We start from the raw sequence: 22,526 nt of genomic DNA on the forward strand, positions 1-22,526 counted from the left end.
TAGCGGCAGCAGCAGCAGCATTAAAATTGGAAGTGTGTACCCCCATGAACCTGTAATTCCACTTGTCTCTACCCTAGAAGAGGCTTGCACATGTGCACAGAAGGCATGTACAAGAATGTTTCATTATGGCAAAAAAGAAAAAGACTGAGACAGTGAGACAGATCTGTATGCACTGATATAAATAAATCTCTAAGACCAAGGTTTTTTTATTAAAAAAAGGCAAGTTACAGAATGTTATCTATGTATAATGTGACTCTCTCTTTAACATATTTTGGTAGGTATCTACATACATGTACATATATGCATATGTATGTATGTATGTATTTTCAAATCTATTTACATATATGTTCTAGGCATTTGCCACAACATATTTAATAAATAAATGCACACACTTCCATGTAAATGTCTAGAATATGTACATGTCCAGATACATAGTATGTAAATATCTAGGAAAAAGTGTCTGGAAGATCTGGACCAAGCTGATGACAATAGTTACTTCTGGAGAGAGGTCTGGAATTTTGGCAGGGGTGGGGCAGTCAAGGGAACTTGCCCTTTATATGTATTATCTGGATTATTTTTTGTAAGAATGTTTTCATGTGTTACTTCTGTAAGTACACACACATACATTATTGTCAGTTTAAATATACAGGGTATATAAAGCAGTGAGATTGGTTTTCATTGTTCATATTACACTTGATCTTAGCCAAAAGACCAGGAAGTGATCATTGTTCATATTGAAATGACTAAAAGTGTATTTCTTGAAAAACAGCTCTTGCCTATTTAGATACGGCCCTACCTAACCTGCCTCTGCTTCTTTGTCTCATTTCAATACTGATCGAAGGCCTTCATATAATCTTCTTGGATACTAACCACTCATTCAGCCAGTTTCCTGTGCAGAAAGGAATCTATTCACTGAGTTTTCCCAATCTTGGAAGAGCTACCAAACTTCCATTTCTAGAATTTGTTCTCTAAATGCATGCAGAACTGCAGTTGCTGTTACATGCATACATTTGAAAGTTCTAAATACAAGAATGTGCAGCTCTTTACAGTTTACAAAATATTTTTACTTTTTTGTCTTATTTGATCTTCCCAACGACCTGTAAGGTAGATAGTGTTGTTAATTGTTTACATAGACGAGACCACCCTCAGGTTCAGCTGTTCACCAGGAGGAATCACAGGACTCAAGTATAGTCATTCTCACAGCTAAGGTTTATTATAGTGGAAGTATACAAAACAAAATCATCAAAGGGAAAAAGCACATGGGGCAAAGTCTGTAGGAAACTGAGTGCTTCCAAGAGTCTTCTTCCAGTGGAGTCACGTAGTATGTACTTAATTCCTCCAGCAATGGGTTTTAACAATGTGTGTGAAATGTTGTCTATCAGGGAAGCTCCCCTGAACCTAGGAATCCAGGATTGTTAGCAGGGGTAATTCATGTAGGCATTCTCTCCCTAGCACATATGAAAATTCTAGACTCCCAGAAGGAAAGCAATGTGCTCAGGATAAGTCATATTGCTTGCACAGTCCAGGCATAATGAGCCACTCTTAACAGGAAATTGTGGGAATCCTACCAAAATCCATGTTCCCAGACTTGAGACTAGGTCCAACTTGCAAGCAGATCTGTTTTTAGGACTGATAACTCTCAGACCTGCCACGTTAGCTCTTTTTTACATAGAAACTAAGGCTAAAAGAGATGAAATGGCTTTCCTTAAGTTATTTACGTAGAGTATGCTGGATTCAAGGTTCAAATCTAGGCCTTTGGATTCCAAGTTAGTACTTTTCCCACTACCTAACTTTAATCTCCATCAAATCAAGTGGAAATGTTTTTAGTGTGCAACTGAAGTGGTAGAAATTGAATGCATAGTTCCTTAAGATGTGAAATGTTGAAGTGATTTTCTTCCTTTACCTTGTAATGCTTTCTTTCTCAACCTATAACATTTCTAGGATAACATAAAAAATCTAGAATTGGAAGTCATCAATCTGCAAAAGGAAAAAGAAGAATTGGTTCTTGAACTTCAAACAGCAAAAAAGGATGTCAACCAAGCCAAGTAAGAAAAAAGTCAATAAATACTATTTCACGTTCCTAACTGTGTGTGAAGAGCTGTAGAGAAAATAGAAAAGTAAAAGAGCCATTTCTTGCCCTTAGAGGATTTAAACCTAATTATGGAGAGGAGACCTAAAACAAAAGAAAATTAAGGAATTGAGATTTTAAATAACATTTTGTGGTGACAGTAAAAGAATACCATAACACAGCATGTGATTAGTAGCCAAATAAATTTCTTAGGCAGTAATCACTTTAAGAGTTCAGAGGCAGAATATATCAGTTCAGGGTAACATAATCAAGGAAGGCTATATAAGAAGTTAGCATTTGAAAATTAAGCAGAATAAAAATAAAGGAGTTAGCATTTGAGCTAGATTTTGAAAGATTATCAGACCTACCAGACCAGCAATTTCTTGGTCCCTGTGCTGATGGTAAATTAGCTTGTGAATAGAATTAATATTCAGGCTAGTAAATGAAAAATCAATCTAGCCATCCCTTAATCAGTTAAGAATAAAGCCAAGACAAATTACCAGAATATCCCACTGTCCCTTAGACCTTTGCCTTATTGGCTATTCTACCTTCTTTTTACTCAGTGATTCTATTATATTTCTCTATAGTATCCAAAGTTCATGTTCTTAGAAGTTATGTTGAATGTTTGCTTTCTATCTCAGACTTGTGTAACAATCATCAGAATTATTCCTTATAACTAAAGTGAAGTGAAATGCTTTTAAAGAACCATCCTTTTAACACAAAGTGGCGGTGGAGGGGGTGGGGAGTAGTATTGAGACAACTGCATAGTTATATACTCAAAAAATTTCCTTTACTCTTTGTATTAAACTCTAATTTTTGAGACAGTTTTAGTTTTTTGGGTAGTATTCATTTTTTTAAAAAATTTCTATTTATTTTTGGCTGTGACAGGTCTTTGTTGCTGTGCATGGGCTTTCTCTAATTGCAGCAAGTGGGGAGTACTCTCTAGTTGCAGTGCCTGGACTTCTCTTGTTACAGAGCACAGGCTCTAGGGTGTGCAGGCTTTGGTAGTCGTGGCAAATGGGCTCAGTGGTTGTGGGGCACAGGCCTGGTAGCCCCAAGGCATGTAGAATCTTCCCAGACCAGGAATTGAACCTCTGTCCCAGCATTGGCAGGCAGATTCTTATCCACTGAACTACCAGGGAAGTCCAGCCTTCCTTATTTAAGATGGCTATATGACTGATCACCTATATTGTATATATCAAGGGTGTAAACCTGGGAGTCTAATATTATGTCTTTTGAAATAAGACTTTGCTCCTGCTACTCCTCATTCCTACAAAATCTGTGTTTAGGTTGAGTGAACGCCGCCGGAAACGTCTCCAGGAGCTAGAGGGTCAAATAGCTGATCTGAAGAAGAAACTGAATGAACAGTCTAAACTTCTGAAGCTGAAAGAATCCACAGAGCATACCGTCTCCAAACTGAACCAAGAAATAAGAGTAATAAACTCTCATCCTTGCATTTACCCTGTAGAAACTTAACAACCATAGGTGTTCTATTAGAATTATACTATAGAGGTGTTTTCAAGTGAGTAAGTAGCTTAAATCTCTGCAAATGTCCTTTTTGTAAGGACATTGTGATAGTAGTCATCTAGAATTTGAATAACAAAACTCAGTTTTTACTTTCAGAATTTTAATGTTAGATTCTCTGAAACCAAAGGGCAAGGATACCTTAATATTTAAGGGTGATATTTTGACCACTTTCCATGATCGTGTGGAATAATTCTGCAAAGTGATTACAAAATGACTGACACCTAGAGAAAATTTTCGGTCACTGATGTTTGACTTCTGACATCTACAAAGTGGTGGTTACAGGTCATTGTACTGAACCTATTTGAATACAGTGGTTGCTAGGTAGATTTGTCCTTGAGACTTAGTAGAGGCTTCCTTGAAATTTCATTTATATGCACTGAATTTAGAGTTGGTTTTAGCTTGTAGGTACATTTTTTATACAAAAATGATCTTAATGACCCAGACAACCACAATGGTAAATTCACTCAACTATGGCCAGACATCCTGGCATGCGAAGTCAAGTGGGCCTTAGGAAGCATCACTATGAGCAAAGCTAGTGGAGGTGATAGAATTCCAGCTGAGCTACTTCAAATCCTAAAAGATAATGCTGTGTAAGTGCTATACTCAATATGCCAGCAAATTTGGAAAACTCAGCAATGGCCACAGGACTGGGAAAAGTCAGTTTTCATTCCAATCCCAAAGAAAGGCAATGCCAAAGAATGTTCAAATGTACCTCACAATTGCACTCATCTCACATGCTAGCAAAGTAATGCTCAAAATTCTCCAAGTGAGGCTTCAATAGTACGTGAACTTCCAGATGTTCAAGCTGGATTTAGAAAAGGCAGAGGAATCAGGGATCAAATTGCCAACATCCCTTGGATCATAGAAAAAGCAAGAGAATTCCAGAAAAACATCTACTTCTGCTTCATTGACTATGCTAAATCCTTTGAATGTACAGATCACCACAAACTGTGGAAAATTCTTCAAGAGATGGGAATACCAGACCACCTTACCTGCCTCCTGAGAAATCTGTATGCCAGTCAGGAAGCAACAGTTAGAAGTGGACATGGAACAACAGACTGGTTCCAGATTGGGAAAGGAGCATGTCAAGGCTGTATTGTCACCTTGCTTACTTAATTTATATGCAGAGTACATCATGAGAAGTGCCGGGCTGGATGAAGCACAAGCTGGAATCAAGATTCCCGGGAGAAATATCAATAGCCTCAGATGTGCAGATGACACCATGCTTATGGCAGAAATCGAAGAGGAACTAAAGAACCTCTTGATGAGGATGACAGAGGAGAGTGAAAAAGCTGGCTTAAAACTCAACATTCAAAAAACAAAGATCATGGCATCCGGTCCCATCACTTCATGGCACTTTGTTTTCATGGGAAAACAAAGGAAGCAGTGAGAGACTTTATTTTGGGGGGCTTCAAAATCACTGGAGATGGTGGCTGCAGCCATGAAATTGAAAGACACTTGCTCCTTGGAAGAAAAGCTATGACAAACCTAGACAGCATATTAAAAAGTAGAGACATTACTTTGCAGACAAAGGTCCATCTAGTCAAAGCTATAGTTTTTCCAGTAGTCATGTATGGACGTGAGAGTTGGACCTTAAATAAAGCTGAGCACCGAAGAATTGATGCTTTTGAAGTGTCATGTTGGAGAAGACTCTTGAGAGTCCCTTGGACTACAAGGAGATCCAACCAGTCCATCCTCAAGGAAATCAGTCCTGAATATTCATTGGAAAGACTGATGCTGAAACCGAAGTTCCAGTACCTTGTGAGTGTATCTGGTACTCCAATATCAACTCCACCTGATGCAAAGAACTGACTCTTTAGAAAAGACCCTGATGCTGGGAAAGATTGAAGGCAGGAGGAGAAGTGGACGACAGAGGATGAGATGGTTGGATGGCATCACCGACTCGATGGACATGAATTTGAGCTAGCTCCAGAAGTTGGTGAAGAACAAAGAAGCCTGGCATGCTGCAGTCCATGCGGTCACAAAGAGTTGGACAGGACTGAGTGACTGAACCATTTTTTTTTCTATTATTTGTTCAGAGTGTTCATTTGTATAGTCTATACTTGGAAACCCTGTGCAAGCATAGTAAGGAGTATTGTAAGCATAATCAGAAAATCTGTCAGCAAACTTTTCAGCTCAGCTCTGGATTTTCTCTCCTTAATGGTTAGTCTATCCGTCTGTATATAAGCCCAGAATAAATGCAGATGACTACTACTTGTGCTGATTTTTGTTTTCATAGGTGATAAAAAACCAGCGTGTACAGTTAATGCGTCAGATGAAAGAGGATGCAGAGAGGTTTAGACAGTGGAAGCAACAAAAAGACAAAGAAGTAATCCAGTTAAAAGAACGGGTAAGTAACTGCAACTTCTCAGAGTCCTAACTATTGAACCCTTTTCTGGGCTGACTAGCATTAAAGCCTGTCTTCAAACAACTGGATCTCTAAATATGATACATTCATGAACTTAACATGAATTTTTTAAACATCTACTATGTGCAAGGTACTATCCACTGGAAAATAGAAAGATGAGTTAGGTATATGTGTTCTGCCCTTGAAGAATGTCTTATCTACAACGAGTGGTAGAATATAATTTCTAAAGGTGGTGGTAGTTTTATTTTTTAACTGAGCATTATAAAAGAAATCTGTTGTAAAAAGAGACTATCTTGTCTAAATGGAAAAGTGAGACATAAACATGGTTTTCTTCAACAAGTTAGTGTTGAGAGTGATGTTAAGATAGTGAAGTTTATATAATATTTATATGTAATATAATACCAGGGAGGAGAATAATCAGGAAAGCAGAAAATAATGAAAATCATTTTTTATTTTTTTAAAAATTTGTTTACTTTATAAAAAATTGTTTATTTTTGGCTGGCGAGGGTTGCTTTGCAGTGTTGTATTGGTTTCTGCCTTGTATCTTCATTGCTCAGCCATGGATGTACATATATAACCTCCCTCTTGAACCTTCCTCCCACCTCCCTTTTTCTTATTGTTGTTCAGACATCCAGCAAGGTTCAGCCCAGGTGGTTACCCAATACATACATTGGAGACTAATTAGAAAAGAAAATGTTTAAGAAAAAGAGTGTACCATTTTTTAAAAATGTCTTATTTAAAAATACTTTTAAAGTAAAATATTTCTAAAGTAATTAAAATTATTTATAAGGTTTTAAAAACTCATGGAATTTTTCAAAGGTCTGAAAACAGTTCATTATAATATTATCAGTTGTCATATCTTTTTATAAGAATAAACAAAATTAAAACCATAAAAAGTTAAGCATAGTTTTCTTCAATACAAAAAGTAAAGAGACTTGTACTTTACAAATAGTCTAAAATGCCAATGTAGTTAAGAAAGGGAACCACACTTCTAGCTGGACTAAAAAGATGATAACTGAAACAAGGCCTTGAACAATAGGTGAGGATTTTGACAGAGGTAAATGCCAGCATTCCAGATAAATGGAAGAACAGGAATGAAGACACAGAGATGACAGCTTTGTCGGAATTTTCAAGGAATAGCAAATGATCCATATTGGGTGAATAATAGTCAGAGAAGATTTCATTGGAAAGACAAGTTGAAACTGGATTGTTAAAGATTCAGGAAATTTGAAATTTATTTTGTTAGTGTAAAGATTTTTAGGATTTTTGAGAAACAAAGTAATATCAGAAAAGTACTGCTTTCCAAGATACATCTGGGATTCAGGTGTTAAACAAACTAAAGTATTGGGAATCTAGAGGCCAGAACACAAGCAGATATTGCATCATCCAGAAAGATAATAGGGACCTGAATTAGAGTAGTAGCAGTGATCTTGGAAAGCACAGGAAAGGACATTAATTTGGGATCATTTTAGAACAGGCTAGAATGTGATATGTTGAGTCAAGAAATGAGAGAAATGTTTTAGGAATGGTGGCACGAGGAGCTTTGTGGACTCTCTTCCCAGCAAAAGAAGCGCAGCTAGTCTCTGGAAATTGTCTTAAGGGCATACAGGAAGTAAATGCTCATTCCAGGAAATCTATTTAATTTCAATAAGAACAGCAAAGAGTCTGTAGCCTTTGAGCTTCGAGCAACTCCCTCCCTCCTCCACAACAGCTCCATTTTGCTGAAGCTTTTTTTTTTTTTGAGTAAGAGCAGCCAAGAGATCTGGGGATCCCTTCTTCCATCTCACCCCCGTTGCACAGAGTGGAAGCTCTGACTATCCTAACCCCTCTAATCATAGGATATAGGTTCCATGTCAAGAGAGGCAAACCAAGAAAAATAGGGTATGCTGCTCCGGCTCAGCATCCTAATCCTAGAACAGAGATGTCACTCGGAGAAGTGGGCTGCTGTCCCACCAGGTCCTAAACAGTGGTACAGATGGTTTTGCCCAGGGGGAGAGGCAGGCCATAGGAATGCAGTTTTCCCTAAGGGGACTGACTTTTTTTGGCAACAGAATCTGGGGAAGTTAAAACCTAAACCCATGCTCATGAGTGGGAAGACTTAATATTAAGTTGGAATACCCCAAGATTGATCTACAGATTCAACACAATCCCAACCAAATTTTGTCTAGCTTATTTATAGAAATTCACACGTTTATCCTAAAATTCATATGGAAATGCAAGTGACCCAGAATAGTCATAACAATCTTGAAAGAGAAGAAACTTGGAAATATGACATTTCCTGATTCCAACAAATCCATGACCTCACATAGTTACCCTTTATTTTCAGTGTGACAACACTTAGATCTACTCTCTTAGCACATTTAAGTATACAATATAGTATTGTTAACTATAGTTACTTTGTTATACACTATAACTAAAATTTATACCCTTTGACCAACCTTTCCCCATTTTCTTCACCCCTCCCCCTCAGTCTCTGATAACTACCATTCTACTCTCTGGTTATATGAGTTCAATTTTTTTAGATTCTGCATATAAGTGAGAGGGCTTCCCAGGTGGCGCTAGTGGTAAAGAACCTGCCTGACAATGCAGAAGACGTGGGTTCGATCCTTGGGTTGGGAAGATCCCCTGGAAGAGAGCATGGCAACCCACTCCAGTATTCTTGCCTGGAAAATCCCATGAACAGAGAAGCCTAGTAGGCTGCAGTCCATAGGGTCACAAAGAGTCAGACACAACTAAAACGACTTAGCACATATAAGTGAGATCATATAGTATTTGTCTTTCTCAGTCTGGTTTATTTCATTTACCATAATGACTTCCAGGTTCATCCACGTTGTTTCAAATGGCAGGATTTCCTTCTTGTTTGTGAATGAGTAATATTCCATCATGTATACAATTGACCCTTGAACAACATGGATTTGAACTTCATGGGTCAACTAACACATGAATTTTTTTCAGTAGTAAATACTACACTACTATACTATTCAGGGGCTTCCCAGGTGGTGCTAGTGGTAAGAAACCCACCTCCCAATGCAGAAGACATAAAAGACATTCAATCCCTCGGCCAGGAAAATCCCCTGGAGGAGAGCATGGCAACCCACTCCAGTATTTTTGCCTGGAGAATCCCATGAACAGAGGAGTCTGGCGGGCTACAGTCCATGGTGTCGCAAAGAGTAGGACACGACTGAAGAGACTTAGCACACATGCACTATACTATCCACAATTGATTGAATGTATGGATGCAGAACCACAGATATGGAGGGCCAACTGTAAAGTTACACACAAATTTTCGATTGCATGAGAGTTGGCACCCCTAACCTTGTGTTGTTCAGGCATCAATATATTCCACATTTTCTTTATCCATTCATTTGTCAGCAACTTATGTCAACTTAGGTTATTTCCATAGCTTGGTTATTGCAAATAATGCTGCAATGAATATGAGAATGCAGATATCTCTTCAAGATACTGATTTCATTTCCTTTGCATGTATACTCAGTAGTGAGATTATCAGATCATATGGTCTATTTTTTATTTTTTAAGGAATTTTCATTCTGTTTTCTGTAATGACTCTACTGTTGAAAGACTCTTCAGTTACATTATAAGGTTTTATTTTAACTAGCTGAATAGCAATTAAAAATCTGACTCTTTTCTTCTTAGGACCGCAAGAGGCAATATGAACTGCTCAAACTTGAAAGAAACTTCCAGAAACAGTCTAATGTGCTCAGACGTAAAACTGAGGAGGTAAGAAAATCCAATCTGCTAGGTCAAGTGTATTATCACTTTCAGGCTTAGAGGCTGGCAGAGTAGCATCCCTTAAATGAGCCAGTGTCCTGAGAAACCAGGGATACCAACCTTGACAGCAATTTGAGTCTTGATCCCTGTTGGTCAAGCATAAAACCTGCTGAAAATGGCACTATTCAAATAAGGACTTTTTTTCCTGATTGGACTTGCTTCTTTACCAGAAAAAAAAAATTAATACTTATATGTGACATTTCTAGATACTATCAGTCTGCAGTACTTCCTTGAGATGTATACCTCCCCTAGGCTCTTAAGCCATAACCAGTGTTATGTACATGGGGACTTAGAAATGTGGTTCCTATAGAATTCAGACCCATAGAATTTTTATGCTAGAAATGAGAATGTTCTTCTTTCATACCCTTTAATTCAACATTACTATGAACCATTTTTATTTAGGCAGCAGCTGCCAACAAGCGTCTCAAAGATGCTCTCCAAAAACAGCGAGAGGTCTCAGATAAGCGGAAAGAGTCTCAGAGTCGTGGAATGGAAGGCACTGCAGCTCGAGTGAAGGTATGGACAGCTTGAACCACCATTTGTCTATGTACACTGGGGAGAGGGAAAAATGGGAAGTTGCTTTCTTTTTATTTAGAAGTAAACACTACAAATCCCAGGGACGGGAAAGCCTGGTGGGCTGCCGTCTATGGGGTCGCACAGAGTCGGACACGACTGAAGCGACTTAGCAGCAGCAGCAGCAGCAGCAGCAGCAAACACTACAGAACCTGAAGTTCTACCTGAAAACCTTATTTCCCAAAGATATGATTACCTCCAAATGGTTGTTAAAGAGCAGGAGTAGTGAACTCTTTCTGTTCCTGAGTCTTGATCCCTGTTGGTCATAAACTTTGAGCAGATAAAATTTTTTAACAGTTTTATTGAGGTATATTTGACCTACAATAAATTATACATGTTTAATGTGTACATTTTAAAAAGTTTTGACACAGATATACACCTTTAAATCATCACAGTCAAGATAATGTCAGTGTCCATCAGGACCAAAGCTTTCTTTGTCCACTTTTGTAATCCCTCCCTCCCCTACCCAGTCTCCTTCTACCCCCCATCTCCAGGCATCCATTAATCTGCTTTCTGTCACTGGATTTTCTATGTAAATGATCATGTCATCTGCACATAGGGACAATTTTATTTATCCTTGCCCACTCTGTATGCCCTAAAAAAAAGCCTTTCTTACCTAATTGTACTTGCTAGAACCTCTAGTAAAATATCAGTAGAATAGATGAAAAGAGGACATCCTTGCTTTGTTCCTAATTTTAGAAGGATAGCTTTCAGTCTTTCACCATTTAAATATATTAGATATAGGTTTTACTTGCCCTATTGCATTGGCTAGGACATTCAGGATGATATTGAATAGGAGAAATGACAGGAGACATTAGTAGAGATGACATCTGTTCCTGATCTCAGGGGAATAATATTCAGTCTTTACCATTAAGTGTGATATTAGCTGTAGGTTTTTCATAGAGGTTCTTTATCAGCTTGAGAATGTTCTTATCTGTCCTTAGTTTGCTATGAGTTCTTATCTTGAATGGATATATATATGTATATATATATATATTTTTTTTGGCTACACCACGCAGTTTGCAAGATCTCAATTCCCCAACCAGGGATCAAACCCAAGCCCCCAGCAGTGAAAAGGCGGGGTGGGTTCTAATCACTGGACCACAAGGGAATTCTCAATGAGTAGATATAAATTTTGCCAAATACTTTTTGTGTCTAGTTTGTTGACTTGGTGAATGATTTCGATGTTCAAATATTGAGTCAGTCTTGCAACCTTTGAATAAACTCCACTTAGTGGTGATATATCATCCTTTTTATATATTGTTAAGCTTGTGTGTGCATGCATGCATGCTCAGTCGCTTCAGTTGTGTCCGACTCTTTGTGACCCTATGGACTATAGCCTACCAGGCTTCTCTGTCCTTGGGATACTCCAGGCAAAAATACTGGAGTGGGTTGCCATGCCCTCCTCCAGGGGTATCTACCTGACTCAGGGATTGCACTTGGATCTCCTGCATTGCAAGCATATTCTTTACCGCTAAGCCAGTGGGGAAGCTCCATTGTTGAGTCCAACAATATATAAAATTAAAATCTTGCTAAAATAAAAATTTTGTGTATAATTTTTATATCTGTATTCTTGAGGGACATTGGTCTGTTGTTTTCTTTTAATGTCTTTGTATGGTTTTGATAGCAAGGCCTCCTAGAATAAGTGAGAAAGTATTGCCTCCTCTTCAATTGTCTGGAAGAATTTGTATAGAACGAATATTGTTTCTACCTTGCAAGTTTTGTACAATTCACAAGTTAAGCCATCTAGGCCTGAAGGATGTTTCTGTTAGTTGTTGCTTTGGGTCAGAGGAGGGGTTAACTGTAATTCAGTTTTTTTAAATAGATATAGGGTTGTTCAAGTTATGTATTTTCTCTTGAGTGAGCTTTGGTAGTTTGTATGTTTGATATGTATAACTTCATGCCAAACACATGAATGAGTAACTCATAAAGTCATGAAATTATTCACAATATTCCCATATTATCCTCCTAATATCTGTAAAAGCTGTAGTAATGTCCTCTATCTCATTCATATTATTGATATTTTGTGTCTTTTCTCCTTTTTCTTGATTAGTTTGGCTAAGGTTTATCAAAGAATCAGCTCATTCTTACAAATGGTTAAAATAGTAAGCTTTATGTTATGTATATTCTACCACAGTTAGAAAAACTATCCCCAAAACCCCAGTTCATTAATTTCTAATCTGATCTTTATTATTTCCTTATTTCTGCTTTGGATTTAATTGGCTTTTTTTAAGTTTCTTGAAGTAGAACCTGAGGTCATTGATTTGAGTTCTTTTCTAATATAAACATTTAGTGCTATAAATTTCCCCTTTAATACTCCTTTAATGAAATCTAAAGGATGTTATTTAGTTTCCAAATATTAGGGGATTTTTCCAAATATCCTTCTGCTGTGATTTCTAATTTAATTCCATTGTGGTTAGAGAATATACTTTTTATGACTTGAATTTCCTTGAATTTATTGAGATATATTATGACCTAGAATATGGTCAATCTTGGCAAATGTTCACACTGTGTGTACTTGAAAATGTATATTCTGCTATAGTTGGATAGAGTGTTCTATAAATGTCAATCATGTCAATTTGATAGATTGTGCGGTTCATTTCTACTGTTTCCTTGCTGATTTTCTGCCTACTTGTTCTATCAATTGCTTAGAAATGCGTATTGAAATCTTCAACTAGAATTATGGATTTTTTTTCTTCTTATATTTCTAGATTTGCTCCATATATTTTGAAGCTCTATTATTAGGGACATAAACCTTTAAGATTAATTGATCCCTTTATTATTATAAAATGATCTTTTTTATTCCTGGCAATATTCTTTGTTCTGAGATCTACTTTTTCTGATAAAAAGTCCCTCAAGCTTTCTTTTAATGTTAGCATGGTATATTTTTTTAAATCCTTTTAGCTTTAACTTCTTTGTGCCTTCTTTGTTTTGTTTTTAATTTATTTTGATGGCAGTGGGTCTTCATTGCTGTGCACAAGCTTTCCCTCGCTGCAGGGAGCAGGGGCTACTCTTCATTTGAGGTGGCTCCTCTTGTTGGGGAGCACTGGCTCTGGGCATTCAGGGTTCAGTAGTTGTGGCTCATGGGCTTAGTTGCCCCATGGTATGTGGGATCTTCCCGGACCAGGGATTGAACCTATGTGCCCTGCATTGGCAGGCAATTTTTTTCTATTTGTCCCATCTGTTCTTCATTCCCTTTTCCTTGTTTTCTCGCTTCTTTTGGATCACTTGGGTATATTTAGGCCTTACAAATAGCTGTGAAAAGAAGAGAGGCGAAAAGCAAAGGAGAAAAGGAAAGATATAAGCATCTGAATGCAGAGTTCCAAAGAATAGCAAGGAGAGATAAGAAAGACTTCCTCAGTGATCAATGCAAAGAAATAGAGGAAAACAAGAGAGCTCTTCAAGAAAATTAGAGATTCCAAGGGAACATTTCATGCAAAGATGGGCTCGATAAAGGACAGAAATGGTATGGACCTAACAGAAGCAGAAGATATTAAGAAGAGGTGGCAGGAATACACAGAAGAACTGTACAAAAAAGATCTTCAGGACCAAGATAGTCACGATAACGTGATCACTGACCTAGAGCCAGACATCTTGGAATGTGAAGTCAAGTGGGCCTTAGAAAGCATCACTACGAACAAAGCTAGTGGAGGTGATGGAATTCCAGTTGAGCTATTTCAAGTCTTGAAAGATGATGCTGTGAAAGTGCTGCACTCAATATGCCAGCAGATTTGGAAAACTCAGCAGTGGCCACAAGACTGGAAGAGGTCAGTCTTCATTCCAATCCCAAAGAAAGGCAATGCCAAAGAATGCTCAAACTACCGCACAATTGCACTCATCTCACACGCTAGTAAAGTCATGCTCAAAATTCTCCAAGCCAGGCTTCAGCAGTATGTAAACCGTGAACTCCCAGATGTTCAAGCAGGTTTTAGAAAAGTCAGAGGCACCAGAGATCAAATTGCCAACATCCGCTGGATCATGGAGAAAGCAAGAGAGTTTCAGAAAAACATCTATTTCTGCTTTATTGACTATGCCAAAGCCTTTGACTGTGTGGATCACAATAAACTGTGGAACATTCTGAAAGAGATGGGAATCCCAGACCACCTGACCTGCCTCTTGAGAAACCTGTATGCAGGTCAGGAAGCAACTGTTAGAACTGGACATGGAACAACAGACTGGTTCCAAATAGGAAAAGGTGTACGTCAAGGTTGTATATTGTCACCTTGCTTATTTAACTTATATGCAGAGTACATCATGAGGAACGCTGGGCTGGAAGAAGCACAAGCTGGAATCAAGATTGCCGGGAGAAATATCAATAACCTCAGATATGCAGATGACACTACCCTTATGGCAGAAAGTGAAGAGGAACTCAAAAGCCTCTTGATGAAAGTGAAAGAGGAGAGTGAAAAGGTTGGCTTGAAGCTCAACATTCAGAAAACAAAGATCATGGCATCTGGTCCCATCACTTCATGGGAAATAGATGGAAAAACAGTGGAAACAGTGTCAGACTTTGTTTTTTTGGGCTCCAAAATCACTGCAGATGCTGATTGCAGCCATGAAATTAAAAGACGCTTGCTCCTTGGAAGGAAAGTTATGACCAACCTTGATAGTATATTAAAAAGCAGAGACATTACTTTGCCAACCAAGGTCCGTCTAGTCAAGGCAATGGTTTTTCCCGTGGTCATGTATGGATGTGAGAGTTGGACTGTGAAGAAGGCTGACCGCCGAAGAATTGATGCTTTTGAACTGTGGTGTTGGAGAAGACTCTTGAGAGTCCCTTATACTGCAAGGAGATCCAACCAGTCCATTCTAGAGGAGATCAATCCTGGATGTTCATTGGAGGGACTGATGCTAAAGTTGAAACTGCAATACTTTGGCCACCTCATGCGACGAGTTGACTCACTGGAAAAGACTCTGATGCTGGGAAAGGTTGGGGCGGGAGGAGAAGGGGACGACGGAGAATGAGATGGCTGGATGGCATCACCGACTCTGTGGACATGAGTTTGAGTGAACTCCGGGAGTTGGTGATGGACAGGGAGGCCTGGCGTGCTGTGATTCATGGGGTCGCGGAGAGTCGGACACGACTGAGCGACTGAACTGAACTGACTGATGATTCTTTAAGTGTATTTATCTCCTTTGTTGGTTTATATATGATTTCGTTTCAGATATCTTGGTGCTTTGTATATTATAGGCATTAACATTAAGGATTAACTTCTTGAATAATTGACTCCCTTACCATTATGAAATTATCTTTTTTATCCTTGACAATATTCCTTTTTTCTTCCAATTTTATTGAGATAAATCAATATACAGCACTGCATAAGTTTAAGGTGTACAGCATAGTGATTTGACTTATATACATCATTAAATGATAATCACAATAAGTTTAGTGAACATCTATCATTTCATATAGATACTAAATTAAAGAAACAGAAAATTTTTTTCTTGTGATGAGAACTCTTAGGATTTAGTCTTTTAACAACTTATATATAGCATATAGCAGTGTTAATTATATTTATCTTGTTGCACATTATATCCCTAATACTTACTTATCTCATAACTGGAAGTTTGTACCTTTTGACTGCCTTCATTCAATTCCTCCTTCCCCCACACCCCACCTGTGATAACCACAAATCTTACCTTTTTTGCTACAAGTTTGTTAGTTGATTTGTGAAGTATATTGACCTACAACACTATGTTAGCTCCTGTTACACAAAAGCGATTCAATATATGATCACCATGATAAGTCTAATTGCAATATGTCACCATACAAAAATATTATATAGTTATTGTCTATATTCCCCACACTGTACATTTCATACCCTTGACTCCTTTATTTTCCAACTGGAAGTTTGTACCTTTTAGTCTCCCTGACCTATTTCTTTCCTCCCTCTATCCCCCTCCGCCCTGGCAGTTACCTTTTTGTTCTCTATAACTCTGTTTCTGTTTTGTTCATTTGTTTTGTTTTTTAGATTCTACTTATAAGTGAAATCACATAGTTCTGTCTTTGTCTGATTTATTTCACTAAACATAATATCCTCTAGGTGCACTCATGTTGTCGCAAATGGCAAGATTTCATTCTTATGGCTGGGTAGCATTCCATCTTATACATACATATATCTCACGTCTTTATCCATTCACCTATTGATGACACTTAGGTTATTGTACACTGGCTATTGTAAATAGTGCTGCGATGAACATTGGGGTGCATATATGGTTTCTAATTATGCTTTTTGTTTTCTTTGGATAAATACCCAGGAGTGGAATTGCTAGATCATTTGGTAGTTCTATTTTTAATTTTTTGAGAATCTCCATCCTGTTTTCCATCATGCCTATACCAATTTACATTCTCACCAACAGTGCACGAGGGTTCCCTTTTTCCCACAGCCTCACCAACAGTTGTTTCTTATGAAATTTTTTTAAACTTTGTATTTTATATTGGAGTATAGTTGATTAACAATGTTGTGATAGTTTCAGGTGTACACAATGCTATATTTAAAATGGATAACCTGTGGAGAAGGCAATGGCAACCCACTCCAGTACTCTTGTCTGGAAAATCCCATGGACAGAGGAGCCTGGTGGGCTGCAGTCCATGGGGTCACTAAGAGTCGGACACGACTGAGCGACTTCACTTTCACTTTTCACTTTCATGCATTGGAGAAGGAAATGGCAACCCACTCCAGTGTTCTTGCCTGGAGACTCCCAGGGACGGCGGAGCCTGGTGGGCTGCCGTCTATGGGGTCACACAGAGTCGGATACCACTGAAGTGACTTAGCAGCAGCAGCAGCAGACACATGTATATGCATAACTGAATCACTTTGCCGTACATCTGATACTAACACAACATTGTTAATCAACTATACTTCAATGTAAAATAAAAAGCTAAAGAATTAAAAAAAAATAAAATAAAAAATAAAATGGATAACCAACACTTATCATTTGTTTTCTTTTTGATAATAGCCATTCTGACAGGTGTGAGGTGATATCTCACTATGGTTTTGATTTGCATTTCCCTGATGGTTAGTGATGTTGAATATCTTTTCATGTGTCTGTTGGCCATCTGTATGTCTTCTTTGGAAAAATGTCTATTCAGATCCTCTATCCATTTTTAAATCTAGTTTTGTTTTTGTTTATTTTTGATATTGAGTTCTATGAGTTCTTTGTGTATTTTGGATATTAGCCTCTTATCAGATAAATCATTTGCTAATATGTTCTCCCTTTCAGTAGATGACCTTTTCATTTTGTTGATAGTTTGCTTTGCTGTGCAAGAGCTTTTAGTTGGATGTAGTTCAGTTCAGTTCAGTTCAGTCTCTCAGTCGTGTCGGACTCTCCGCGACCCCATGAATCACAGCACGCCAGGCCTCCCTGTCCATCACCAACTCCCGGAGTTCACTCAAACTCATGTCCACAGAGTCGGTGATGCCATCCAGCCATCTCATTCTCTGTCGTCCCCTTCTCCTCCTGCCCCCAACCTTTCCCAGCATCAGAGTCTTTTCCAGTGAGTCAACTCATCCCATGAGGTGGCCAAAGTATTGCAGTTTCAGCTTTAGCATCAGTCCTTCCAATGAACACCCAGGATTGATCTCCTTTAGAATGGACTGGTTGGATCTCCTTGCAGTCCAAGTGACTCTCAAGAGTCTTCTCCAACACCACAGTTCAAAAGCATCAATTCTTCCGCAATCAGCTTTCTTCACAGTCCAACTCTCACATCCATACATGACCACGGGAAAAACCATAGCCTTGACTACACGGACCTTTGTTGGCAAAGTAATGTCTCTGCTTTCTAATATGCTCTCTAGGTTGGTCATAACTTTCCTTCCAAGGAGTAAGCATCTTTTAATTTCATGGCTGCAATCAGCATCTGCAGTGATTTTGGAGCCCCAAAAAATAAAGTCTGACACTGTTTCCACTGTTTTTCCATCTATTTCCCATGAAGTGATGGGACCAGATGCCATGATCTTTGTTTTCTAAATGTTGAGCTTCAAGCCAACCTTTTCACTCTCCTCTTTAGTAGTACCATTTGTTTATTTTTGCTTTTGTTTCCCTTGCCTGAGGATACTTAGTAAAATATTACTAAGACTGATGTCAAAGAACTCACCACCTATATTTCCTTCTAAAAAGATTTATGGTTTCAAGTCTTACATTTAGGTCTTTGACCCATTTTGAATTTATTTTTATGTATGATGTGAGAAAGTAGTCCAGTTTGATTCTTTTGCATGTAGTTGTCCAGTTTTCCGAGTACCATTTATTGTAGAGGCTGTCTTTTCCCCATTGTATATTCTTGCCTCCTTTGTCATAGATTTATTGCCCATATAATTGTGGGTAATAATATTCTTTAATGCAAATTCTGTATTTATTGTTGTTCAGTCACTCAGTCATGTCCAACTCTTTGCAACCCCATGGACTGCAGCATGCCAGGCTTCCCTGTCCTTCATTTGTCTCAGAGTTTGCTCAAACTCATATCCATTGAGTCAGTGATGCCATCCAACCATCTCAACCTCTGTCATCCCCTTCTCCTGCCTTCAGTCTTTCCCAGCATCAGTCTTTTTCAGTGAGTCAGCTCTTCACATCAGATGGCCAAAGTATTAGAGCTTCAGTTTCAGCATCAGTCCTTCTAATGAATATTCAGGATGGATTTCCTTTAGGATTAACTGGTTTGATCTCCTTACAGTCCAAGAGGCTCTCAAGAGTCTTCTCCAACACCACAGTTCAAAAGCATCAGTTCTTCAGTGTTCAGCCTTTATGGTCCAACTCTCACATCCATACATGACGACTGGATAAACCATATCTTTGACTATAAGAACCTTTGTTGGCAAAGTAATGTCTCTGCTTTTTAATATGCTGTCTAGGTTAGTCATAGCTTTTCTTCCAAGGAGCAAGCGTCTTTTAATTTCATGGCTGTACTCACCATCCACAGTGATTTTGGAGCCCAAGACTATAAAGTCTGTCACTGTTTCCATTGTTTCCCCATCTATTTGCCATGAAGTGATGGGACCAGATGCCATGATCTTCGTTTTTTGAATGTTGAGTTTTAATCCAGCTTTTTCACTCTCCTCTTTCACCTTCATCAAGAGGCTCTTTGCTTCCTCTTCAACTTCTGCCATAAGGGTGGTGTCATCTGCATATCTGAGGTTATTGATATTTCTCCTGGCAATCTTGATTCCAGATTGCCAGAATTGATTCCAGATTAATATCAAATAATTATATTTGATTAATAATAGTTAATTAATAATAGATCATTAATATAAAAATATATCCACTCTAGCTTTCTTTGACTACTCTTAGCATGGTATATCTTCATCTAAAAATGAAAATTTTCATTTTTTGAAAGTATCTGTTTTTTATTACACTGGATCTTCATTGCGATACACAGGCTTCTGTTGTTGTAGAGCACAGGCTCTATGCACATGGGCTTCAGTAGTTGCAACACATGGGCTCAGATGTTGCAGTGTGCAGGCTCTAGAGCACAGGCTCAGTTTTTGCGGTGCTTAGACTCACTTGTTCCATGGCATGTGGGTTCCTCCCAGACCAGAGTTCGAAACCATGTCTCCTGCATTGGCAGACGGATTCTTACCCAGTGTACCACCAGGGAAGTCCAGGTTACCTTTCTAAAAACTGAATTTAGTTAATTGCATTTTTTAAAATTCCATTGATCTATTTTAAAGATTAATAATGGTTGCTGTTTATTAAGTAGAACAGATGATCAAAATATACTTCAGTTCTGTATTATGACTTATTGTGGACAAAAGCTAAGGAGAAAATGGAGAAGGTAGAGATAGAAATACATAGAAATGCTAGGATATCTGCAGAAAGCTTTCTTGTGACCCTTTCGGAAATTGCCACTAAAGTCTCTTAGAGCACTGTTGGGATTTTTGATGAGTTTTGGCACAAATAGAAATCTCACTTCTACTTACTTGGGCTCTGGTTCAAGTGAAATTAAACCTGGAGTGAATCTAGCCCATGGGCCAGAGATTCCTCATCCTTAACCTAACATGACTGATTGATCTTCTAGAGTTGGCTTGGAAATGAAATTGAGGTAATGGTCAGTACTGAGGAAGCCAAACGCCATCTGAATGACCTTCTTGAAGACAGAAAGATTCTGGCTCAGGATGTGGCTCATCTCAAATTAAAAATGGAATCTGGGGAGAATCCACCTCCTAAACTCCGGGTAAGTGCTCTGTGGAAATATGTTGCCAATGATCATACTCTACACTCCCCAGAAACCCTCACTAATTTGGAGAACTTCTTTCCAATTAGAGCTTCACTCTCATTCCCGCTTCTTTACAGAGGCGAACATTCTCACTTGCTGAACTGCGTGGTCAAGTTCCTGAGTCAGAGGATTCCATTAAAAAGCAGATTGAAAGCCTAGAAACTGAAATGGAACTCAGGTAATGGTACTATCTCTAAGGCATTATAAAAATTTATGCCTTGACTCAAAATAGAAGCTATCAGTCAGTGATTCAAAAGCTTTGTGATGTGGGAAAAACAAGAGAAAATAATGATTTTTTTTTTAACTATACACTTCATTAGGCATGTTAGATACATTTTCTCATTCAGTCTCTCTGTGAGATATATACCTTATGAGATAAGCATCATTCTTCTCACTTTAGAGATCTAAAGTTGAAAGATCTTAAAAAATTTGCTAGAGATTATACAGAACCAGGATTTGAAACCCATTTTATCTAATTCCTAAATCTATTATCTTTATATCACAAGAACTGACAAAAAAACAAAACTTTAGAGGAACCCAATAAATGATACCTGGGAGAAAGAATTTTAGAGATCATCAGCAAAGTAGATAAAATGCATAAGTAAGCTATCATGAGCATTAAATGAGATTAGAAAGTAAAGTATAGGACTTCCCTAGTGGCTCAGTAGAAAGGAATCCTCCTGCCAATGCAGGGGACACAGGTTCATTCTCTAGTCCAGGAAGATTCCACATGCCTCAGAGCCCATGCTCTCTAGGACCCAAATGCCCCAACAACTGAGCCTATGTGTGACAACTACTGAAGCCCACGGACCTGGAGCCTGTGCTCCACAACAAGGGAAGCCACCACAATGAGAAGCCTAAGCACCTCAACAAAGAGTAACCCCTGGGACTCACTGCACCTAGAGAAAGCCTATGCAAAGCAACTAAGACCCAGCACAGCCAAAAAAATAAATAGAAAGTAAAGTACATAACACAGAACTTGGCATCTTAGGAGTGCTTGATAAATGCTCTTCTCTTTAATCACTATTACTGTCTTTTAAATATCTGTGAAATCTATAAGGAACAGAACTTTGATAGATATTTTATACTGTCTTAGGTATAATGGAATTTTATTGCCCAGAAGACCTTGGAAATCATTTGTTTTCAGCAACACACACTAGCTATATATCTTCTGATATGTCTTTAAGTCACTCAGCAATTGATGTTCTGCTTTGTGCTACACTTGGAGAAGGAAATGGCAACCCACTCCAGCATTCTTGCCTGGAAAATCCCATGGACGGAGGAACCTGATAGGCTACAGTCCATGGGGTCGCAAAGAGTTGGACACGACTGAGTGACTTCACGTCACATCACTTCGTGCTACACTAGATGTAGTTGGGATATATAGAGAGTATAGATGGCATTGTCCTTGCTCTCAAGTAGAAACTGACAGTGGCATGTTGAAATTGTTAAAATTTCAGGAATGCTGTAAACTGTTGATAGCTTACAATCGCTCGTGGTGAGAATATTTACACTATGGAAACTAGCAAAGGCTACAAATCAGATCTGGTGTTTTTAGGTGCTGTTTGTTAAACATTTACCTGCACACCATTGTGCATAAGTAAATGATTATATAAATGTAGGGCAGGTGCCAGGTAGAGTGCAATTAGACCAAGGTGAGTTTAATGAAAGGAATTTCTCTAAAGACAGGAAAGGGCATTGGATAGATAAAACAACTCTAGTGTTCTGGCCCACCTCTTCCAAGAACCCTTCCCTGACTCTTCATCCCTCACTAATTTTCCTCTTCTCTAAACTCCTTCAGAAATTACAGTACTCAATCATGTAGTACAGATGATATATGTTATCTTTATATTTATTGATTATTTTACATCTATTAGTCTTGTCAATCTAGACAGATTGTAAGCTTGTTGAAGGAAAGGACGACATATTAGACCAGGGTTCTCAAAGTATGGTGTTCAGTCTCCTGGGGATCTCTGAGACCCTTTCAGGGA

At 38.3% G+C, this 22,526-nt stretch overlaps 1 protein-coding gene across 1 annotated transcript in view; it reads left to right on the top strand.

The window, feature by feature from the left end:
* Positions 1-22,526, top strand: part of KIF4A (kinesin family member 4A) — a 130,771-nt gene that overhangs the window by 86,190 nt on the left and 22,055 nt on the right. Inside the window, exons 16-22 of the mRNA XM_055438429.1 lie at positions 1,942-2,045; positions 3,358-3,502; positions 5,835-5,945; positions 9,618-9,701; positions 10,155-10,268; positions 20,338-20,493; positions 20,613-20,713. Coding sequence (XP_055294404.1) covers positions 1,942-2,045; positions 3,358-3,502; positions 5,835-5,945; positions 9,618-9,701; positions 10,155-10,268; positions 20,338-20,493; positions 20,613-20,713 — 815 coding nt within the window. The remainder of the gene's footprint in view (positions 1-1,941; positions 2,046-3,357; positions 3,503-5,834; positions 5,946-9,617; positions 9,702-10,154; positions 10,269-20,337; positions 20,494-20,612; positions 20,714-22,526) is intronic.

This window comes from Moschus berezovskii, chromosome X (genome assembly GCF_049115385.1).
Source record: "Moschus berezovskii isolate FMDL1 chromosome X, NW_MosBer_1.0, whole genome shotgun sequence".
Lineage (NCBI taxonomy): Eukaryota > Metazoa > Chordata > Mammalia > Artiodactyla > Moschidae > Moschus > Moschus berezovskii.